Genomic DNA, 18,236 nt, shown 5'->3' on the forward strand with positions numbered 1-18,236 from the left:
ATGGCAGGATTAAAAGAATGAATTCACTGAGAAGTGGAAACAGTGTGTAATGGACGGAGGGCCTTTTCCGTGTGCCCCCTGTGTTCAAACCCTGATCCATTAGCGCTCAGAATTCACACTCTGGGGCCGAGACACGGGCGAGATCAAGCTGGAGTTATTCCACTGTAACCTCCTCCAGACGAGGTGCCATTTTAAACACCTATTATAACTTCAAACAAGTGAGAACTCCCCTGCGCTCATTACCGAATGGGTGACATTTCAGACCCCCTCATAAATCCAACAAAATGGACACCTAACTTCAGGGAGAAAAACGTCTCTGTTTCCCTCATCTCCTTCATGTGTACAGTCCTGATGGCATGGCTTCTTTACAGTACGTTATCCTCTGGAGTTGTACAGTGTTTTATCCCGTTATGGACTAAGGCGACCTACAGAAAACCCATAGAAAGGCCTAGAAATCGCAATTTCAACGGTCATGTGACTTGAAAAACGGTCATATGATCAAATACAACGCTGGGGTCGCACCTGTCTGTGCAGGTCGCCTTCGCCCATAAGGAGCTGAAATGATTTCAACAACGCTGTAAATCCCAATCAGCCTGGTAGCTGCTTGCTAATTCAGATTGATGCATCTCCTTTTTTTTTCTTTTTACTATTTTTTTTAAATTTAGAATCAAAGCATTACATAGATTGCATACATTACATTATTGGCATTTGGCAGACGCTCTTATCCAGAGCGACGTACAGTTGATTAGACTAAGCAGGAAACAATTCTCCCCCAGAGCAATGCAGGGTCAAGGGCCTTGCTCAAGGGCCCAACGGCTGTGCGGATCTTATTGTGGCTATACCGGGATTAGAACCACTGACCTTGCCTGTCCCAGTCATTGATCTTAACCACTACGCCACAGGCTGCCCTACATACAATCAAGAACATTCCTTGACAACAAAGCTCATTGAATATTTTCAATTACCAAATGTTACGGACCGAATCTCAATCCACAACATAAACAAGACGCCAAGGAGAAGAGGGCTCGAGTCTAGGGTTTTTAATTACAAAAATAGGGATTTACAACAAGTAAGAATGAATAGGTATTTAAATTAAGAGTCCAGAAATAAGTTAAGCGTCAAAATAGCGAATGGCGTCCAAGAGAGCGGGGACCAGCAGCTCAGACAGCGGGAGCAGGAACAAAAGGCGTGGGATGGACCGTCTTTCACAAGCATGCGCCGCATGCATCGCTCCGTCTTCACCTGCGCACAGGTATGTTATATAGGCCCCGCCTGCCAGATCTCAGGGCACAGATTGGCACAGAGATAATTGGCAGGGGCACGCAATGTCCTATGTTTGTGGCCATGGCTACCAGCAGAGGGAGCCAAGCCAACCTTACTGTATTAGGTGACCACCAAGTACAGGGGATGCGTAACACCAAACACAGGGCGGCCTGTAGCGTAGTGGTTGAGGTAAATGACTGGGACACGCAAGGTTCTAATCCCGGTGTAGCCACAATAGGATCCGCACAGCCGTTGGGCCCTTGAGCAAGGCCCTTAACCCTGCATTGCTCCAGGGGAGGATTGTCTCCTGCTCAGTCTAATCAACTGTACGTCGCTCTGGATAAAAGCGTCTGCCAAATGCCAATAATGTAATGTAATGTAATGTAATTTGTTTGGTAGGGCAGATTGATGCATCTCCATGCTGAGAACTGCAATCAGTAAAGAAATTGGCACTTGTATTCCAGCAAATGGCTGGAATATAATTGATTTTAAAGCCAGACTTTTCACACATAGTGGGCAGTCTTAAGTTATGTGTTAGAAAGCAGAGGGACCAGTTGTTTTTGACCCTTTTCCTGAAGATCTGCTATCAAGTGAATACCTACAGGATGGTAGATCTCCAGGAACAGGGTTGGGACACTTTTGGGACACAAGTTAGACCTTCTATTGGTCTGACAAACTGAAGTATTTCAGACCAGAGAAACTGGGGTGTTACAGGGGCAGCCCCTGGGATTTGGGGCCCCATGAAAAGACATCCCACCACCTAGCTGCTGTCCCACCAGCTGGATGCACATGGAGGTGAATTCAGCAGAGATCATCCAGGCAGGAGTAAGCCTTAACTCACATTGTACACACAGTCCCCATTTCACCCGACTCTCCCCCGACTTTGGTAAAGAAGGGCTCACCCACCTTTATCCCTCATTTCACAGCATGCTGGTGTTCCCGGTGATGGTTTTGGGGAATTTTCGGGTTTATGGGGTTTTCTTAAAGGTTGACTGTGACTCTGAGCCGCTGTTATGCTGGCGGTTTTCAGTCCCGGGTACGTTTGGTTAGGCTGGGTGTGGAAGCGTTTGTGGCTCTGCTGGGGCTTTGCTGTGGCTTCCTCAGGCTGCCCCCTGCTGGCCTGGAGGAGTAGCAGCAGGGCAGGGGGTGAGGTGGTGGAGAGAGTGTGTGAGAGAGTGTGTGTGTGAGAGAGTGTGTGTGAGAGAGAGTGTGTGTGTGTGAGAGTGTGTGTGTGAGAGAGTGTGTGTGTGAGAGAGTGTGTGTGTGAGAGAGTGTGTGTGTGAGAGAGTGTGTGTGTGAGAGAGTGTGTGTGTGAGAGAGTGTGTGTGTGAGAGAGTGTGTGTGAGAGAATGTGAGAGAGAGTGAGAGAGAGTGTGAGAGAGAGAGAGAGAGTGAGTGAATGAGAGTATGAAAGTGTGTGAGAGAGAGAGAGAGAGTGAGTGTGTGTGTGTGTGCGTGTGTGGGGATACTGCATTTTGAATGAGAGCGGGGCAGTCCCAGGAGGCGGCGTTTTAAGCGGTGTCTCCTTCCGTTCATAATCGCCAGCCCCGGCTCACCCTCCTCTGGTCCTGCGTCTCAGCTGCTGGGCGGGGGCAGATGTGATTAATAATGCACCAGCGCTAAACTCGCTCTCGGCCAGGGTGTAGCTGTACGGGGGAATATAAAGCTTTTAGCGACGAGGTAACATTTCAGCTCGGGTGAGCCTGCGGCCGAGGTGGCTCCCGCTCAGTCTCCATTTCCCTTCTCCACTTCGTCTTCCTGAGCGACGCTGTCGGCGTTCAACAAAGATGCCACATGTAATGGGACAATACAAGTATCCCTTCATAAATATTACTGTGTGATGATAATTATGCTCGCTGTGGGGCCCAGTGGGTGTGAAGTTTTGTTTGAGATGCTCAAAAATTTAGGTGATAAATTATTTAGATCCAAATACTTTGTTGTGTTGTAACCGCGGCGTTCTTGTCTTTTAGAATTTTGAATACTGTGCTCTACTGTTAGCCTTGTCAGTTGGGTGAGACGATGGAAATAAGCCCTCAAATTGACTTTTTTGAGTGCACGCACCGGAACATTTAACATCTACCGATTCCCGGTTCTGGAGCCAGCTTTCAGATCGCCTCATCCACGGCGTCAAACTGCGCTCTCATCACCTGGAGTTTCTCAGCTTCCCTGTATCCGTTATAGGAAACGCTGACGAGCCCTCTTTCTCTCTCCCTCTCCCTCTCCCTCTCTCTCTCTCCCTCTCTCTCCCTCTCTCTGCAGACCTGAAGAGGGAGGCCAGCATATGCCACATGCTCAAACACCCCCACATCGTGGAGCTGCTGGAGACGTACAGCTCTGACGGGATGCTCTACATGGTCTTCGAGTTGTGAGTGTTGTGTCCCCCTTTCTACTGCACCGTGGAGCAGGACGCCCAGACAAATGTTCAGTGTTTTCAAACCCTCTTTAAAAGACTTAAGGCTGGTTTATAGTCCAGCGACAGAGCATCGCTAAGACCAGAGAAATCTGGCTTGTTCTGTAGATGACTGTCGGGTACGTTTATATGTATAAATACCACAGTCTGTGTTGGGTGACAACAGAACATTCATGAAAATTCGGTGATTTTAGTCGAGCGTCACTCTGTCGCTGGGCTGTAAACTGGCCGCAAGAGAAAGCATTTAAAGCAGGGAATACGCCAAGCCAACGGACGCTCAATAGATGGCCTAAGATAGCTGACAGTGGGGGCGGGCGGGCGGGGGGGGGGGGGGGGGGGGCTACATTGCAGTACTAAATTTAATTGATTTCCTGGGAGGCAGCAGCCGTTGTCAGAATTGACCTTTATTTTGGTCGTAAAAATATGTGGGAAGTATATGGGCAATATAAAAGTATATCCGCAAAAAAGTATGGCCATATGGGTAAACAAAACGAACTAGGTCAGCTACCGATTACTCCAGACACACAAGTTGGGGAGATTATCGCGCAGGGGTTAAACGTACCCAAACATCGGAGAGCCTCCTCTGTTTCCCGCCGCAGCCTGGGCCTAATCGCTCTGTGGCTGCGGGCGCAAGCCTTTAATGTCACACGGCGGTGCCCCCTCTCCTCAATCACAAACGCCTGACTGTCTTCCACGTCCTCCGGCCAAAAAGCCATTTCTGTGGCAGACGACAACACCCGGACAGATCACTGTCTGTTTTCAAACTGCCGCTGCGGACACTCCAGCCTTCCGCTTCCGCGCCCGTCGGGCGTTTTCCGGAGTGGAAAAAAGCCACTCTTGCTCCGCGGGGGAACAGTAGACGATACAGGACGGCGTTTTGTAATTACTGACCTTGTTGAACTGCTTCATCGTCATGAAACATTGGATACCGGAACTATTTATTCACTGGGCGGAATAGCGGTGGGTTTTTATTAATCGCATTAAAACGGTGATGTTTGTGAAGCTTGCAACCAGGAAACGGATTCTTCCCAAAGGTCAAGTTCACATCCAGCCTCCCGCCCCCAGCCCAGCCACAAACATTTTCGGGCAACAGTGTACTGTTTCTTGGATTTTTTTGGCGTCAATTTGTTCAAGAAAATTAGAAACATTAAGTCTAGCATAACATAGCATAACATAATGACGAGGAGTAAGGCCATTCAGCCCAACAATGCTCGCCATTTTCCTATTTCCCGAATTTCTTGCAGCCGTTAACCAGATGAGTGTGTTTGACTGAATCCCGGACTGGTCTCAGGTCTGGTGCAGGATTGTGACTGGTCTCAGGTCCGTTGTCAGGGCCCAGCAGTGAGGGAGTGTTGATGCATGCGTGTGCGTGTGCGTGTGCGTGTGCGTGTGCGTGCGTTAGCTCTGCTCTGTTCATTACTGAAGCGCGTGCGTTAGCTCTGCTCTGTTCATTACTGAAGCGCGTGCGTTAGCTCTGTTCATTACTGAAGCGCGTGCGTTAGCTCTGTTCATTACTGAAGCGCATGCGTGCGTTAGCTCTGTTCATTACTGAAGCGCATGCGTGCGTTAGCTCTGTTCATTACTGAAGCGCATGCGTGCGTTAGCTCTGTTCATTACTGAAGCGCGTGCGTTAGCTCTGCTCTGTTCATTACTGAAGCGCGTGCGTTAGCTCTGCTCTGTTCATTACTGAAGCGTGTGCGTTAGCTCCTCTCTGTTCATTACTGAAGCGTGTGCGTTAGCTCCTCTCTGTTCATTACTGAAGCGCGTGCGTTAGCTCTGTTCATTACTGAAGCGTGTGCGTTAGCTCTGTTCATTACTGAAGCGTGTGCGTTAGCTCTGTTCATTACTGAAGCGTGTGCGTTAGCTCTGTTCATTACTGAAGCGCGTGCGTTAGCTCTGTTCATTACTGAAGCGCGTGCGTTAGCTCTGTTCATTACTGAAGCGCGTGCGTTAGCTCTGTTCATTACTGAAGCACGTGCGTTAGCTCTGTTCATTACTGAAGCGCGTGCGTGGCGTGCATGCGGGCGTCGTGGCGGAAGGCGTGGGGCGCTGCAGACGGGGGCGTTTGGCTGGCGAGGCGCACTGACTCAGCGACCGCTCGTTATGAACCCCGGGGCTAGATGGCACTGTACTTCTCAAGATTAGAGAAGATTGAATATACACTAAACGGGTCCACAGCAACATTGTAAAAGATATGGGAGGCGTTCTTATCCTGTGTGGGCACATGCATTCAGCTTCCCTTGGCCCTCGGGCATTTCGGTTCTATGGAATGTTATAAGTAGCCCCGTATGACACAGACACTGTTATTGTGCATGACTTTCCTGGCACTCTCAGTTACTCTTTGAGTGAGGGGATGACGTTCCTGTCTCCTTTAGTAATGATTCCCTAAAAAGTTACTTCAGTGTAACTTGGGACACAGATTATTGTACGCCTGTTTTCTGTGGCTGTGTTTTAGAGATCTCTAAATCTCTAAAAATTCTATAAACGTGAAATATGAGCACTAGGGTGTTGGGCTTCAGTGCTCATTTCTTATTTAAGCCTACTGGATACATGACTGGGACCCGGAAGGATTTTGGTTCAAGCCTCAGTTTAGCTGCGATAAGATCCGCGCAGCTGTTGGGCCCTTGAGCAAGGCCCTTAACCCCACATGATCACCCATTCGTACACACATTCGCACACCAATGGCGATTAGCTGCCACGCAAGACACCAACCACCTTGTCAGGAGCATTTGGGGGTTAGGTGTCTTGCTCAGGGACACTTCGACACAGCCCTGGCGGGGGATCGAACCGGCAACCCTCCGACCGCCAGACGACTGCTCTTACCGCCTGAGCCAACGTCGCCCAATGATATGGATGTAAATAGCCTCGAATTATAGGCGAGTCTGCGCTTTCACCTTCACGTGCGTCGTTTAATTTCAAATCCGGTATGCTTGAGTACAGAGCCAAAAGGACCGAAATTACACCGCTTCCGGGCTGCTCTATGCGTAGTCTAGCGGGTGTGTTGAATATTTATCGTGTGACAGGTGAAGGTAAGTGCCTGATTTTACCCCGGCGTCGAGCGGGGAGCGTGTTCACGCGACCCCGCTGTCGCCCGGCCCAAATCCGCCGTGTTCCGCACGGGCCGCTCCAGGGACCGCCATCCCGCCATCGGTAACCGTGGCTCCCCCTTCCCCGTAATTGCATTTGCGGTCCCCGAAAGAGGAGTGGTGCAGACGGGCGGGAGCTGTCGCACGTTTCTCATTTTGACTCGAGACGTCTCTCGCCTCTCAGCGGACTTCTGAAATCATAAAAGAAACTCGGGGAAAGAAAAAAATAAAAATAAAATAAAATAAAATAAAAACCCCACAGCAGTTTTCCGACAAATTTCACATTTTATGAATAGATGAACCGGGCCCTTTGAAATCATGGGCTCCTCGGCGCGTTCCGAGGGAGGCGGGGGGAGAGGGTATTGCGGAGGGGCTTGAAGATAAACTCATTTGTTGCCGGGGAAACCCGTATCCGAATATTTGTCTAATCCGGGTGCACCGCGTTTCCCCCGGAGCCCTGCCCCTTCGGCAGGGTGCGCTTCGTGCCAGCGACGGTGTTCCGGGGTCAGATGAACACGCAGCGAATACGTCCACTGTCCCCGGGAATACTCGCATCCCAGGTCCCAGACCGGCTCGTCCTGTCGGGGTCAGCTTTTGGAGACACCGCCACTTTGACCGCTACATTACATTTTTTATATGTTGGCGTTTATATAGCGCCTTTATCCAAAGTGCTGTACAAATTCATGCTTCTCATTCACCCATTCATACACACACTCACACACCGATAGCGACTGGCTGCCATGCAAGGCACCGATCAGCTCGTCAGGAGCATTTGGGGGTTAGGTGTCTTGCTCAGGGACACTTTGACACAGCCCTGGCGGGGGATCGAACCGGCAACCCTCCGACTGCCAGACGACTGCTCTTACTGCCTGAGCCAATGAGACGACTGCTCTTACTGCCTGAGCCAATGAGACGACTGCTCTTACCGCCTGAGCCAATGAGACGACTGCTCTTACCGCCTGAGCCAATGAGCCAGTGTCTCCAACCCTGGTCCTGGAGAGCTACAGCTGCTGGGTTTGTTATTATTTTGCACTTAATTAATCGAGTAGAGCTGTTGATTTAACAACAGCTAACTCCCCACACCTGGTTACCTGGGTCTCAACAGGGTGCTGGTTTTATGAAAACAAAAACCAGCAGACCCAGTAGCTCTCCAGGACACCAGGGTTTGAGACCACTGTCCTTGAGTCTATCTGCACTCTCAATTATACTGAACTGCCTAAAGACTATTGTTTGATGGTGACTGTGGCTGATTGACATTTGTGTTATATCATGGTTTCTGGGCAACGGTTTTAAAAATCAATGAGGGGTATCATGGGTAAGGGAACTTGGGACTAGGGAACAGTAAGACCTGTGTGTGTGTGTATATACAGAGGTATATTTATATTTGTGTCACCCAGTGTACAACACCCACTATATATAGGTGTTCGTGGGCCAGAAATAAATATATTTAAAAAAAAAGAATAAATAAATAAATCTATGAGTGCTCAACTCCACTGCATGAGTCTGTATGCCTTTGACATCAGAATAAATATATCAATAAATAAAACGTATGCGCTGCTTGGCTTTAACATTCCCGGCACGGCCCCCTTTCCGGATGTTTCCGTCCAGTTCAGTAGAACTTCAGAACCGGGTCGACGCTGCTCATCTCATTCCTTTGGCTTCTGACAGGTTTTTGTTCTGTTCGTCCCGGCACTTATCGGACCCTCAGACCCTTCCGCTCTTGAACTCTGGCGGAGGACAGCGCTCTTATCTCCTGAGGTGCAGCTGGGACTGTGTGTGGAGTTTCTCAGGTCCCCTCAGAAGGCCTCTGAGCTGGCAGGGACTGTGTTCCTGAGCCACAGTGCTCGTTGTAAACAGTGCGCTCCCACACTCCTGAGATCCCACTCTCCTGAGATCCCACTCTCCTGAGATCCCACACTCCTGAGATCCCACACTCCTGAGATCCCACACTCCTGAGATCCCACTCTCCTGAGATCCCACACTCCTGAGATCCCACTCTCCTGAGATCCCACTCTCCTGAGATCCCACACTCCTGAGATCCCACACTCCTGAGATCCCACTCTCCTGAGATCCCACTCTCCTGAGATCCCACACTCCTGAGATCCCACACTCCTGAGATCCCACTCTCCTGAGATCCCACTCTCCTGAGATGCCACTCTCCTGAGATGCCACTCTCCTGAGATGCCACTCTCCTGAGATCCCACACTCCTGAGATCCCACTCTCCTGAGATCCCACACTCCTGAGATCCCACTCTCCTGAGATCCCACACTCCTGAGATCCCACTCTCCTGAGATCCCACTCTCCTGAGATCCCACACTCCTGAGATCCCACTCTCCTGAGATCCCACTCTCCTGAGATCCCACTCTCCTGAGATCCCACACTCCTGAGATCCCACTCTCCTGAGATCCCACACTCCTGAGATCCCACACTCCTGAGATCCCACTCTCCTGAGATCCCACTCTCCTGAGATCCCACACTCCTGAGGTCCCACACTCCTGAGATCCCACTCTCCTGAGATCCCACTCCACTGACCCCACTGTACTGAGCACTGCAGTGCTCGTTGTAAACATTGCATTGCTCCAGGGGAAAATGCAATGTTTTACAACGAGCACTGCAGCTCTGTACAGTGGGGTCAGTGGAGTCGGATCTCAGGAGTGCGGGAGCGGACTCTTTACAACGGGCACTGTGGCTTAAGGGCCTTGCTCAAGGGCCCAACGGCTGTGCGGATCTTATTGCGGCTACACCGGGGATCTAACCACCGCCCTTTGCGTGTCCCAGTCATGCAGCTTAACCACTACGCTAAACAGTGTGCCCACTCTCTTCAGATCCCGCTCCTGCCCCCACGGTGCGGATGGCCGTGTTATCCGCTGAGCAGGAGAGGGGCTGATGCACAACACAGGGCCGATCCATTTCGGGATTTTGTGCCAACTTCTGCTCTTAATTACTTAATTAGCTCAATCATATCTTGATCTGACATCTGTATGAGCTACAGACACAGACTGCCAGTGTATCCTAAAGATGTTACTGTGCTCCAGTAAAGGAGTGAATCAGTCAGAATTGTCAGAAAACAAACTACGGTAATTTGGCTGGAATGAAAACCTGCATGTAGACCGGCCCTTCAGGACCGGAGTTGTGCACCCCTGGACTAATGGTATAGATGGAAAAAGCTGAAAGTTCACAAGCGTGGTCTCTGTCTGTCCCATGAACATGGGAGCAGCATGTTCATGACTGGGACCCGGAAGGTTGGTGGTTCAAGCCCCGGTCTAGCCACAATAAGATCCGCACATTGCTCCAGGGGAGGATTGTCCCCCGTGTAGTCTAATCAACTGTAAGTCACTTTGGATAAAAGCGTCGGCTAAATGACTGTAACGTAATGTTAATTACATGCTCATCTAACTCATTTCTTTCCCCCCCCCTCCCCATCCCTCTCTCCCGCAGTATGGACGGAGCAGACCTTTGCTTTGAGATCGTGAAGAGGGCGGACGCTGGTTTCGTCTACAGCGAGGCAGTCGCCAGGTACGATCTCGTTTTCGTGCCCCTCCCGTCTCCGAAACGAAGAGACGCGGTCCGCTGTCTGCCTTTACTGCATTATCCCCTCCGAGGGCAAAATGAGGAACACTGGTGACTGTGCAGACATTTGTGTCATTTTAACAAACTTTTTATGCAGTGACTGCAAAGTGTTTCATATCTTTGTTTTCGGCGCAAACTCAGCTACAATATTATGGCAACAATAATTAGGGCAGAATCATATGTTGGTTGTAAATTGCTCTAGAATCACACAAATTGTGAATATTGGTTGTGAACATGTGAAGGAATTATGTAAAAACATACTAATCCAGCGGGTAGCTGGTTGACCAGTTCAGACCAGCTCCATACTCAACATGGTTTGACCAGCTCAAGCTAGGTTTTGAAACCGCGGGTAGCTGGTTGGCCAGTTCAGACCAACTCTATACGCAACATGGCTTGACCAGCTCATACTAGGTATTTCAAGCTGGTCATAGCTGGATTTGACACCAGGGTAACTGATAAATGTACGCATAAGCAAACCCCCAGGAGTTGGTGGGGCTTTACTCCCATTGAGTATCACCCTGATCCGAGTTTCGAGTTATTACTTACGAGCATTATTATCATATTATTACTGTCATATACTCTCAACAAGCACAAGGCAGCAGAGCAATGCATACAATCATGTAGATACGGGTCTGGAGCTTCAGTTAATGGATCAACCATCAAAAAATGTCATCCAAGTGACTTTCACCGTGGAATGATTGTTGGTGGCAGACAGGGTGGTTTGAGTATCTCAGAAACTGCTGATCTCCTGGGATTGTCAAAGCTGACAGGTGACAGTAACGCAAATAGCCGCACATTACAACAGCGGTATGCAGAAGAGCGTCTCTGAACACATCGTAACTCTTAAGTGGATAGGCTACAGCAGCAGAAGCCTAAGACACAAGTCTAATAAATACCTAAGAAAGTGTTCACTGAGTGTATATATTAATATTATGATATTATTACTTCTGCAGTTGCATTGCCTTTACATCATGTGTTGTGTAATTGTTATTTCCCCTCAATACCGTGTTTGACGTCGAATGCAGAAGTGGTGGATGGGTACCAATAACCGCAGAGAGCAGTACCTGTGGGCTATTCTTTTGAAATGCGAAGCGTTTCAGAGAAGAGGAAGGAACACATTCTGATGAAACGCTAATATGTGCGTTTCATCGTGCTGAGAAGTGGGCACAAGCCTAAGCCTTTCAGTTTTATGTTGACTCAAAGGACGCCACTCAAGGGAATAGCTGCTTGTGGGCTTTGCCTCATTAAGCTGTAACTGACATTTCCGCGCTTTAGTCTTTTAAAAACTCAGAAATATTACATCAGAATTTAGGTTATTTATTCTTCATTTTAGGTATGCTGTATGCTTTATTTTGGTTTATACTTTTAGCCTGCGAGTGTCCTCTATTGTGTGTGTGTGTGTGTTTGTGTGTGTGTTCATCGAGGCTGAAGTGAAAATCTTTGAGTTTAATTGTTATGTTTTGTTCAGGGATCTCCTTCGAAGAGGAAACCTGAGCCAATAAATAGTTAATCTTACAAGATCTTGTTTTATAAGTCTGTGCTCAGCCAATTATAAACAGCAGAAAGGTTAGGTTTTCATATTTATTTTTCCTTTTTTTTTTTATTTCTCTATCGGGACCAGTCCCTGTTTGCACTCCGGAGGTAACATGGGGCCTCACTAAAAGTTAAGAGTGTGTAGTCCTCATCCTGTACTTCAGAAATGATCGCAGTTCCCATCACTTCCCGTCTAACCGGCTGTGGTGTGAGCGTGGAGGACCCGGAGTTGAACTCGCAGCTCTTTCTTTTAAAACGGCACGCCAGGAGCCGCGGTGGCGCAACAGGCTACGACGCAGCAGACTTGCTCTTGCGGTTGCAGTTTGCTGCAGTTGCACACAGGGGACCGGGGTTCGATTCTCGGTCCTGCCAAAAGCCAAGTTTGGCCGGCTCACGTGGGGCAGCAATAATTGGCTCGCTGCTCCAGAGGGAGGGACTTGGCAGGGTGCGAATAGCATTTGTTTTGGATGCAGATATTCCCCATTGAGCTTGCCTGGTGCGTGCGTTACTGCCTGCACGGAGAGGGGCAATTGAGTGGGGTTTACACTTTTGGGGGTTCATTTCATTTGTTCCAATACACCAGGCAAGGGTTAGTCAATTGCGGAAAACTTATTTGAGTCCGAAACAGGTACTGTTCGAACCCGGGACTTGTGGATTTCCGGGTGTCCCCATTGTAAGTCACCGCTGATGATGCGAATCGACAACCTTGCCTGCTGAGAGAGGCCTGTGAGTCACACTCTGGCCAGCAGAGGGCGCTTATCCCATCTGTAATCATGACTGTGCCGTAGATTTCTTTATATAAACAGTGATGATGTCGCCTCCCACAGCACAGGTGTAGGGCTGTGGCCGTCTCGCACACTAAAGGCGTATTTTGGACAGGTGGGACTATGACACTGGAAAATAATCAGCATGGACTGAAAATAGCCTGAAAAGAGGAACTGGGCTATAGTTTCATATTGATTTCTGTAATTGTTCTGAGACGAAGGGTCTGGATTGTAGTTTTTGCTGAGCTGTGCTTTTTTTTTTTGTATTGTATTTTTTTAAAAAAAAAAAGAAGAAAAGCGTTCCTCTTGGTTGCACCGGTTTCTGTTCTGGTCCTGGTTCATTTTCTCCAGTCTGGCCTCTCTCCAGCAAAGCACTTTTCTGCTGAGTTCAGGCCGTGTATTAACCTGATGAAATGATAATGGAGGCGTTTATTACACATGTGGACGGGAGCGCTAGATGCTTTTATTGGAGGTGTGCGTGCACAAATGGCATTACGAATCACACGCTTTACCGATTCGCCTTTACCTCCCCCTGTTTAAAGAATAATCCGGTCCGTTCTCTTCCTGTTTCACTTCGTTATCTAACAGTCTAAAGCCAAATAAAGCAGCGCCGCATTATCATTTCTGTGCCGTTCGTCTCTGTTTCAGCGTGATGGTTGTTGAAAGGATCCTCGGAGCCCTACGAGTTGATTAATCTTACAGCCGCTAAGCTTATAAACTGAGCTTATTGCTTTGTTTTGGTGAATTACTATAGTGACATCTTTGGTCACCTTAGTTTTACTAAGGTGCATCGCAATTTTTTAAAAATGATTTTTAAAAAATGGGGAATTAGTTTTTTTCCGAGACCGTTTTGCCTGTCGTTGAGCACCAGTGCCCGATTGCGTAAAACACCTGAAGTTGTTTCCCTTAACTCTGACACTTAAGGGTTGATTTCCCCTTAGCTATGGGAATTATCTGAGGGTGTTGTATATAAACCCTTAGACATTTTTCTTAGGTAAGGGGAAATGTTCTTCAGGAGAATTAACACTTTTTTGCAACTGGGCACTGGTTGTCACCAGTACTTAATTCCCAGCAGACGCTGTTGAGTATCTTTGCTCTCACAGTCTTGTATCACGTCCGATCTGTGCCCAGAACTGCCTATGGTACATAATTGGCCATTACTTTGTCCAGAGAAGTGTGGGATATCGGTTGCTGGGACAAATCTTTAACTCATCGCGCAACAGCGACCTCTGCTGGTCAGCAGGGGACCTGCAGTCTGCCCGCACAAGCTACTCCCTCAGATTCAGTGTCTTCCCCAGCTAGAACCCTGCTGAGCTGTGGCTTGACATCACTTGTTCCAGAGGGGTGTGGGCTTGTCTGTGCCCACTAGCACACACATTACACAAAGAAGAAGAAAAAAAAAAATAGACATTTTAAAAATAAAATGGCCGGACATTCACTGGTAGAATCACTGCGGGATTATCCTCAGCTGCTGTACACTGCGGGTAGCTAAACTCGCCTTTTAAAAACTCAGGTGTTTTAGCGTGTGTATGAGGTTAACAATGCGAGCATAAAATGGAGAGAGTGACCACATAGCCCTGTTTTGAACAAACCCATTTGTATTGTTTTGGGGTTGGGAACAGGCTGAGAGATTCTGGGCAGCCCTGGGCGTGTCCGTGTATTCGCAGACAGTGGAGGAATGATGCAGGATTTTATCCTGACTGGCACTTGCATAGCCTTGGATGCGCTCAAAGTGTGGCACTTTAGCACTTCACAGCTGAAGGAGCTGTTTGTTTAAATATGTGCTCAGTGGCTCCTCCTGCATTCTAGGGCTTTAAGTGAGCTGGCTAGCCATTTATATTTTATACTTATTTAGCCTTTGTGCAATCAGGCAGGCGATTTAACCCTTTGAGTCGATCTTTTGGAATGTTTTTTTCCCCAGTCCGTGTTCTAGAACTCCATTGCTTCTGGCCACCAGCAGTGATTCCGTGAAGAACATTCTAATGACATATCTGTGATCTTATGCGTCAGAACAACGCTACTCCACACGTCCTCATGTCTGCAGGCATGTGCTTCAGCCGTGCGCTACGCCACCCGATTTCACTAATTAGCTTATCTCAACCAAAGCACGTGAAGGTGTGGTGTAGCACACAGTCGGAGCAAATGCCTGCAGACACTGTGGCCCTGGAGTACATGGGCCTGAGTGTAGCGGTGCTGTAGCATGCTGCCTTGAAGGTTTAAGAACCCCGTTCTCCTTTGCAGTGAAGGCCAGCCTCAGCAGTGCAGTGGTGCATTCTGGGAGGCTGATTTGACTGAAAAGCTTTCCCTTTCTCTTTCAGCCACTACATGCGTCAGATCCTCGAGGCGCTGCGCTATTGCCATGACAACAACGTCATTCATCGGGATGTCAAGGTAGGGTTACTCCTTTGTCTTGGTGAATATGGCTGCTTGATAGGTCGGCAGTGGTGTCCGCTGTTTAAATGTTACAGTGCAGGAACGTAAAGGTATCTTGCAGGAGAACAGACCAGTGAGCCTGTCTTGGCGTTTCATTAGTCTGTATCCCAGAGTTTAACCTGCTGCTGTGTGTTAAAAGGATGGCTGGTTCTTAGAGGATAGCAGACTGGACCGACCGTCCCCTTAAGGTACATTTCTGTGTGTGGATGGGGCCTCACGGTCTGGTACTGTTCTGAACTGGGAGCCCCAAATTGGTGCCGTATAATGAAGCAATATCACAGGAGAGGGAATATGTTATGGTGTAAATCTGCACGGCAGTCAAGACGTATCGATCGAGCGTTCATTAAAAAGGCGGACTAATCTCAGGCCGGCGATGAGGTCGGAGTGCTGCTGTACTTTATATCAGCACCCGGGGAATGCGTCTCGGCCAATCACAATCCGTGGTCGGAACTAACTGTTGAATGAATAATCGACGGTGGCATTGCCTTTGAGGAGGAGGGGTTTCAGACCACAGGTCTGGTCAGAAATATCTGTCTGTAAGGCCATTATGTCCACTGGCCACACATTCACTGCCCCTGATCGCCCCGGGATCACAGTCCGGGGCTCGAAGCGATGCGGCTTGAAGAAGGCGTGTCGATCTCTTTCCGGTTGTCGGGGGGAGGTGAAACGGTTGTGGCAGAGTTTCCTCAACTAACGCCAATTCAATCACCGCTGAACGGCCGCTACGCTACGACCTAGGATGTCACGTACTCACTACATCCTTTCTGTTCTTAAAGTATCGTTCCTGATCAAGGCTTGTAAATGTACAGCGGGGTCCAAAAAGTCTGGGGCCACATGGAAAATCTGCGATCCTGGAAGTGAACAGAAGGATTTTTATTTTATTTTAAAACAAAAAAGTTACTTCAAAGCTTTGCAAGAACTACTCGAAGACCAAAGCAGTGCACCCCATTCAAGGAGTGCTGCACAGTCACCTGACCTCGACCACATCGAACATTCATCATCCAGAACTACCGCCCGGTATCTCTTCTTCAAAAACAATAGAACAAGCCGCTTCTAGTGAACTTTCTTCTTTCTTTTCTAACAATAACCTGCTAGACCCCCATCAGTCTGGCTTCAGATCTGGCAATTCGACAGAGACCACACTCCTCTCCGTCAGTGAGTCACTCCATGCCGCACGAGCAGTCTCCCTCTCCTCTGTCCTCATTCTTCTAGATCTCTCTGCTGCCTTCGACACTGTGGATGACTCCATACATGTCACCCCCCTGCTTACTTCCCTCCACTGGCTGCCTGTCATGGCTCGCATCAAATTCAAAACATTGGTGCTAGCCTTCCAAGCAGTTAATGGGTCTGCCCCAGCTTACCGCCAAAGAATCATCAGACCCTACACCCCTGGCAGACCTCTTTGTTCAACCTCCACAGGCCGCTTGGCACCTCCCCCTCTCCGAACTTCCACCTCACGCTCATGACTACTGTCTGTTCTGGCTCCACGGTGGTGGAATGAACTCCCCATTGAGGTCGGAACTATAGAATCTCTCCCCACCTTCAAGCGCAAACTGAAGACGCACCTCTTCAAGCAGCACCTCTCCCCGTCCCTCCCCACCTCCCTGTAAACCTTAATTGTTGTCTTTCTGTGATTTACTTGTGTGTCAGGATGTTTAGTTTGGCTAGGTAAGCAGTGTTTGGCTAGGTAAGGGGTTTGTTCACACATTTGCGGTATTACGATTTAAAAAAATAAAACAATAAAAAATGGATCAAATAGGCCCTGGTCCTTATCTTTGTTGTGCAGGTAGCAGTTGAAATTGTACTTCCCTCTAGGGTCTTTCAGCGCACTTATCCCTGGTTATGGGTATGCACTTTGCACTTTGTTGTACGTCGCTCTGGATAAGAGCATCTGCCAAATGCCATCAATGTAATGTAATGTGACATTAACACTCGTTATTTCAGCTGATTAGTGATTTGTGCCTCCTCAGACCTCCTTTAATTGCCTCTTCAATGAGTTCTCTGTGTATTGTGCGTATCTGTGTTTGTGTGTGTGTGTGTCTGAGTGTGTGTGTGTGTGTGTGTGTGTGTGTCTGTGATTTTTTTCCCCACGAGAACTAAGTAAGGACAAGCAAGCCGTTAATAATATTGTAGGTGATGATGATGTTGCTGTACAATTATGCTTTGTCTAGGGCTAAGCACCGCTACGATTTGTCTTCGTTATTTCTCACTATCTCAGGGTGGGCAGTGATCTCGGAATAACAATGTTGGAATAACAATATGACTCTGGCTTCTCTTATTTCAGTGTTACCATATACTTCCTGGGTATTAACTTTTTACCGTTGATGTGACTTCAGCCGCTGAATGTTGTGGGCTTGCGGGAAGAAAGAGATTGTGTGGAAGGTGTTATGCTTTTTTTGGAATGGAACAGGAAGTCACGGTCGTGACTGTTGTTTCCCCCTTAAAGGGACGGTTCACTTTCTGGGGAATTACCTGAGGGTGTTGCCTATAAACCCTCAGGGGAACTTAAGGGAGACCTTAAGGGGAAATCACACTTAAGGTGGTCCGAGCAGCAAAAGGGGTCCGAGGAGCAAAACTGCAGTTGTTGTTTTTCTGTTGTTGCTATGTGACAGGCTAGTCTTCCTAGGGTCCACACAAAACATGCAGTACAGGTTTAAAAACCCTGTGGAAAAAAAAAAGTAAATACAATGTCAATGAAATTTTGACCCTTACAAAGTAATTTCACAAGCAGACGAGCAAAGCGTCTTACCATCCCTTCGAGGGGGAAACGACAATTAATTCTGTGACGTCCTGTTCCATTTTTTCTTTCAGGGCGGCCTGTAGCGTAGTGGTAAAGGCACATGACTGGGACCCGCAAGGTCGGTGGTTCGATCCCCGGTGTAGCCACAATAAGATCCGCACAGCAGTTGGGCCCTTGAGCAAGGCCCTTAACCCTGCATTGCTCAAGGGGAGGATTGTCCCCTGCTTAACCTAAGCCGCATGGAACAGCACCCCGGGGGGTTAGTGAGATCGGCACACACAACAGCACCCCGGGGGGTTAGTGAGATCAGCACACACAACAGCACCCCGGGGGGTTAGTGAGATCAGCACATACAACAGCACCCCGGAGGGGTTAGTGAGATCAGCACACACAACAGCACCCCGGGGGGTTAGTGGGATCAGCACATACAACAGCC

General features: G+C 48.6%; 1 protein-coding gene across 12 annotated transcripts in view; it reads left to right on the forward strand.

Moving 5' to 3' along the window:
* The window catches only part of LOC133116186 (peripheral plasma membrane protein CASK-like), a 195,707-nt gene that overhangs the window by 106,995 nt on the left and 70,476 nt on the right, over positions 1 to 18,236 (forward strand). For all 12 annotated transcript variants that reach the window (XM_061225493.1, XM_061225491.1, XM_061225485.1 and 9 more), the window contains exons 3-5: positions 3,523 to 3,628; positions 10,199 to 10,276; positions 14,946 to 15,018. In XM_061225493.1, coding sequence (XP_061081477.1) covers positions 3,523 to 3,628; positions 10,199 to 10,276; positions 14,946 to 15,018 — 257 coding nt within the window. The remainder of the gene's footprint in view (positions 1 to 3,522; positions 3,629 to 10,198; positions 10,277 to 14,945; positions 15,019 to 18,236) is intronic.

This window comes from Conger conger, chromosome 17 (genome assembly GCF_963514075.1).
Source record: "Conger conger chromosome 17, fConCon1.1, whole genome shotgun sequence".
In the NCBI taxonomy this organism is placed as follows: domain Eukaryota; kingdom Metazoa; phylum Chordata; class Actinopteri; order Anguilliformes; family Congridae; genus Conger; species Conger conger.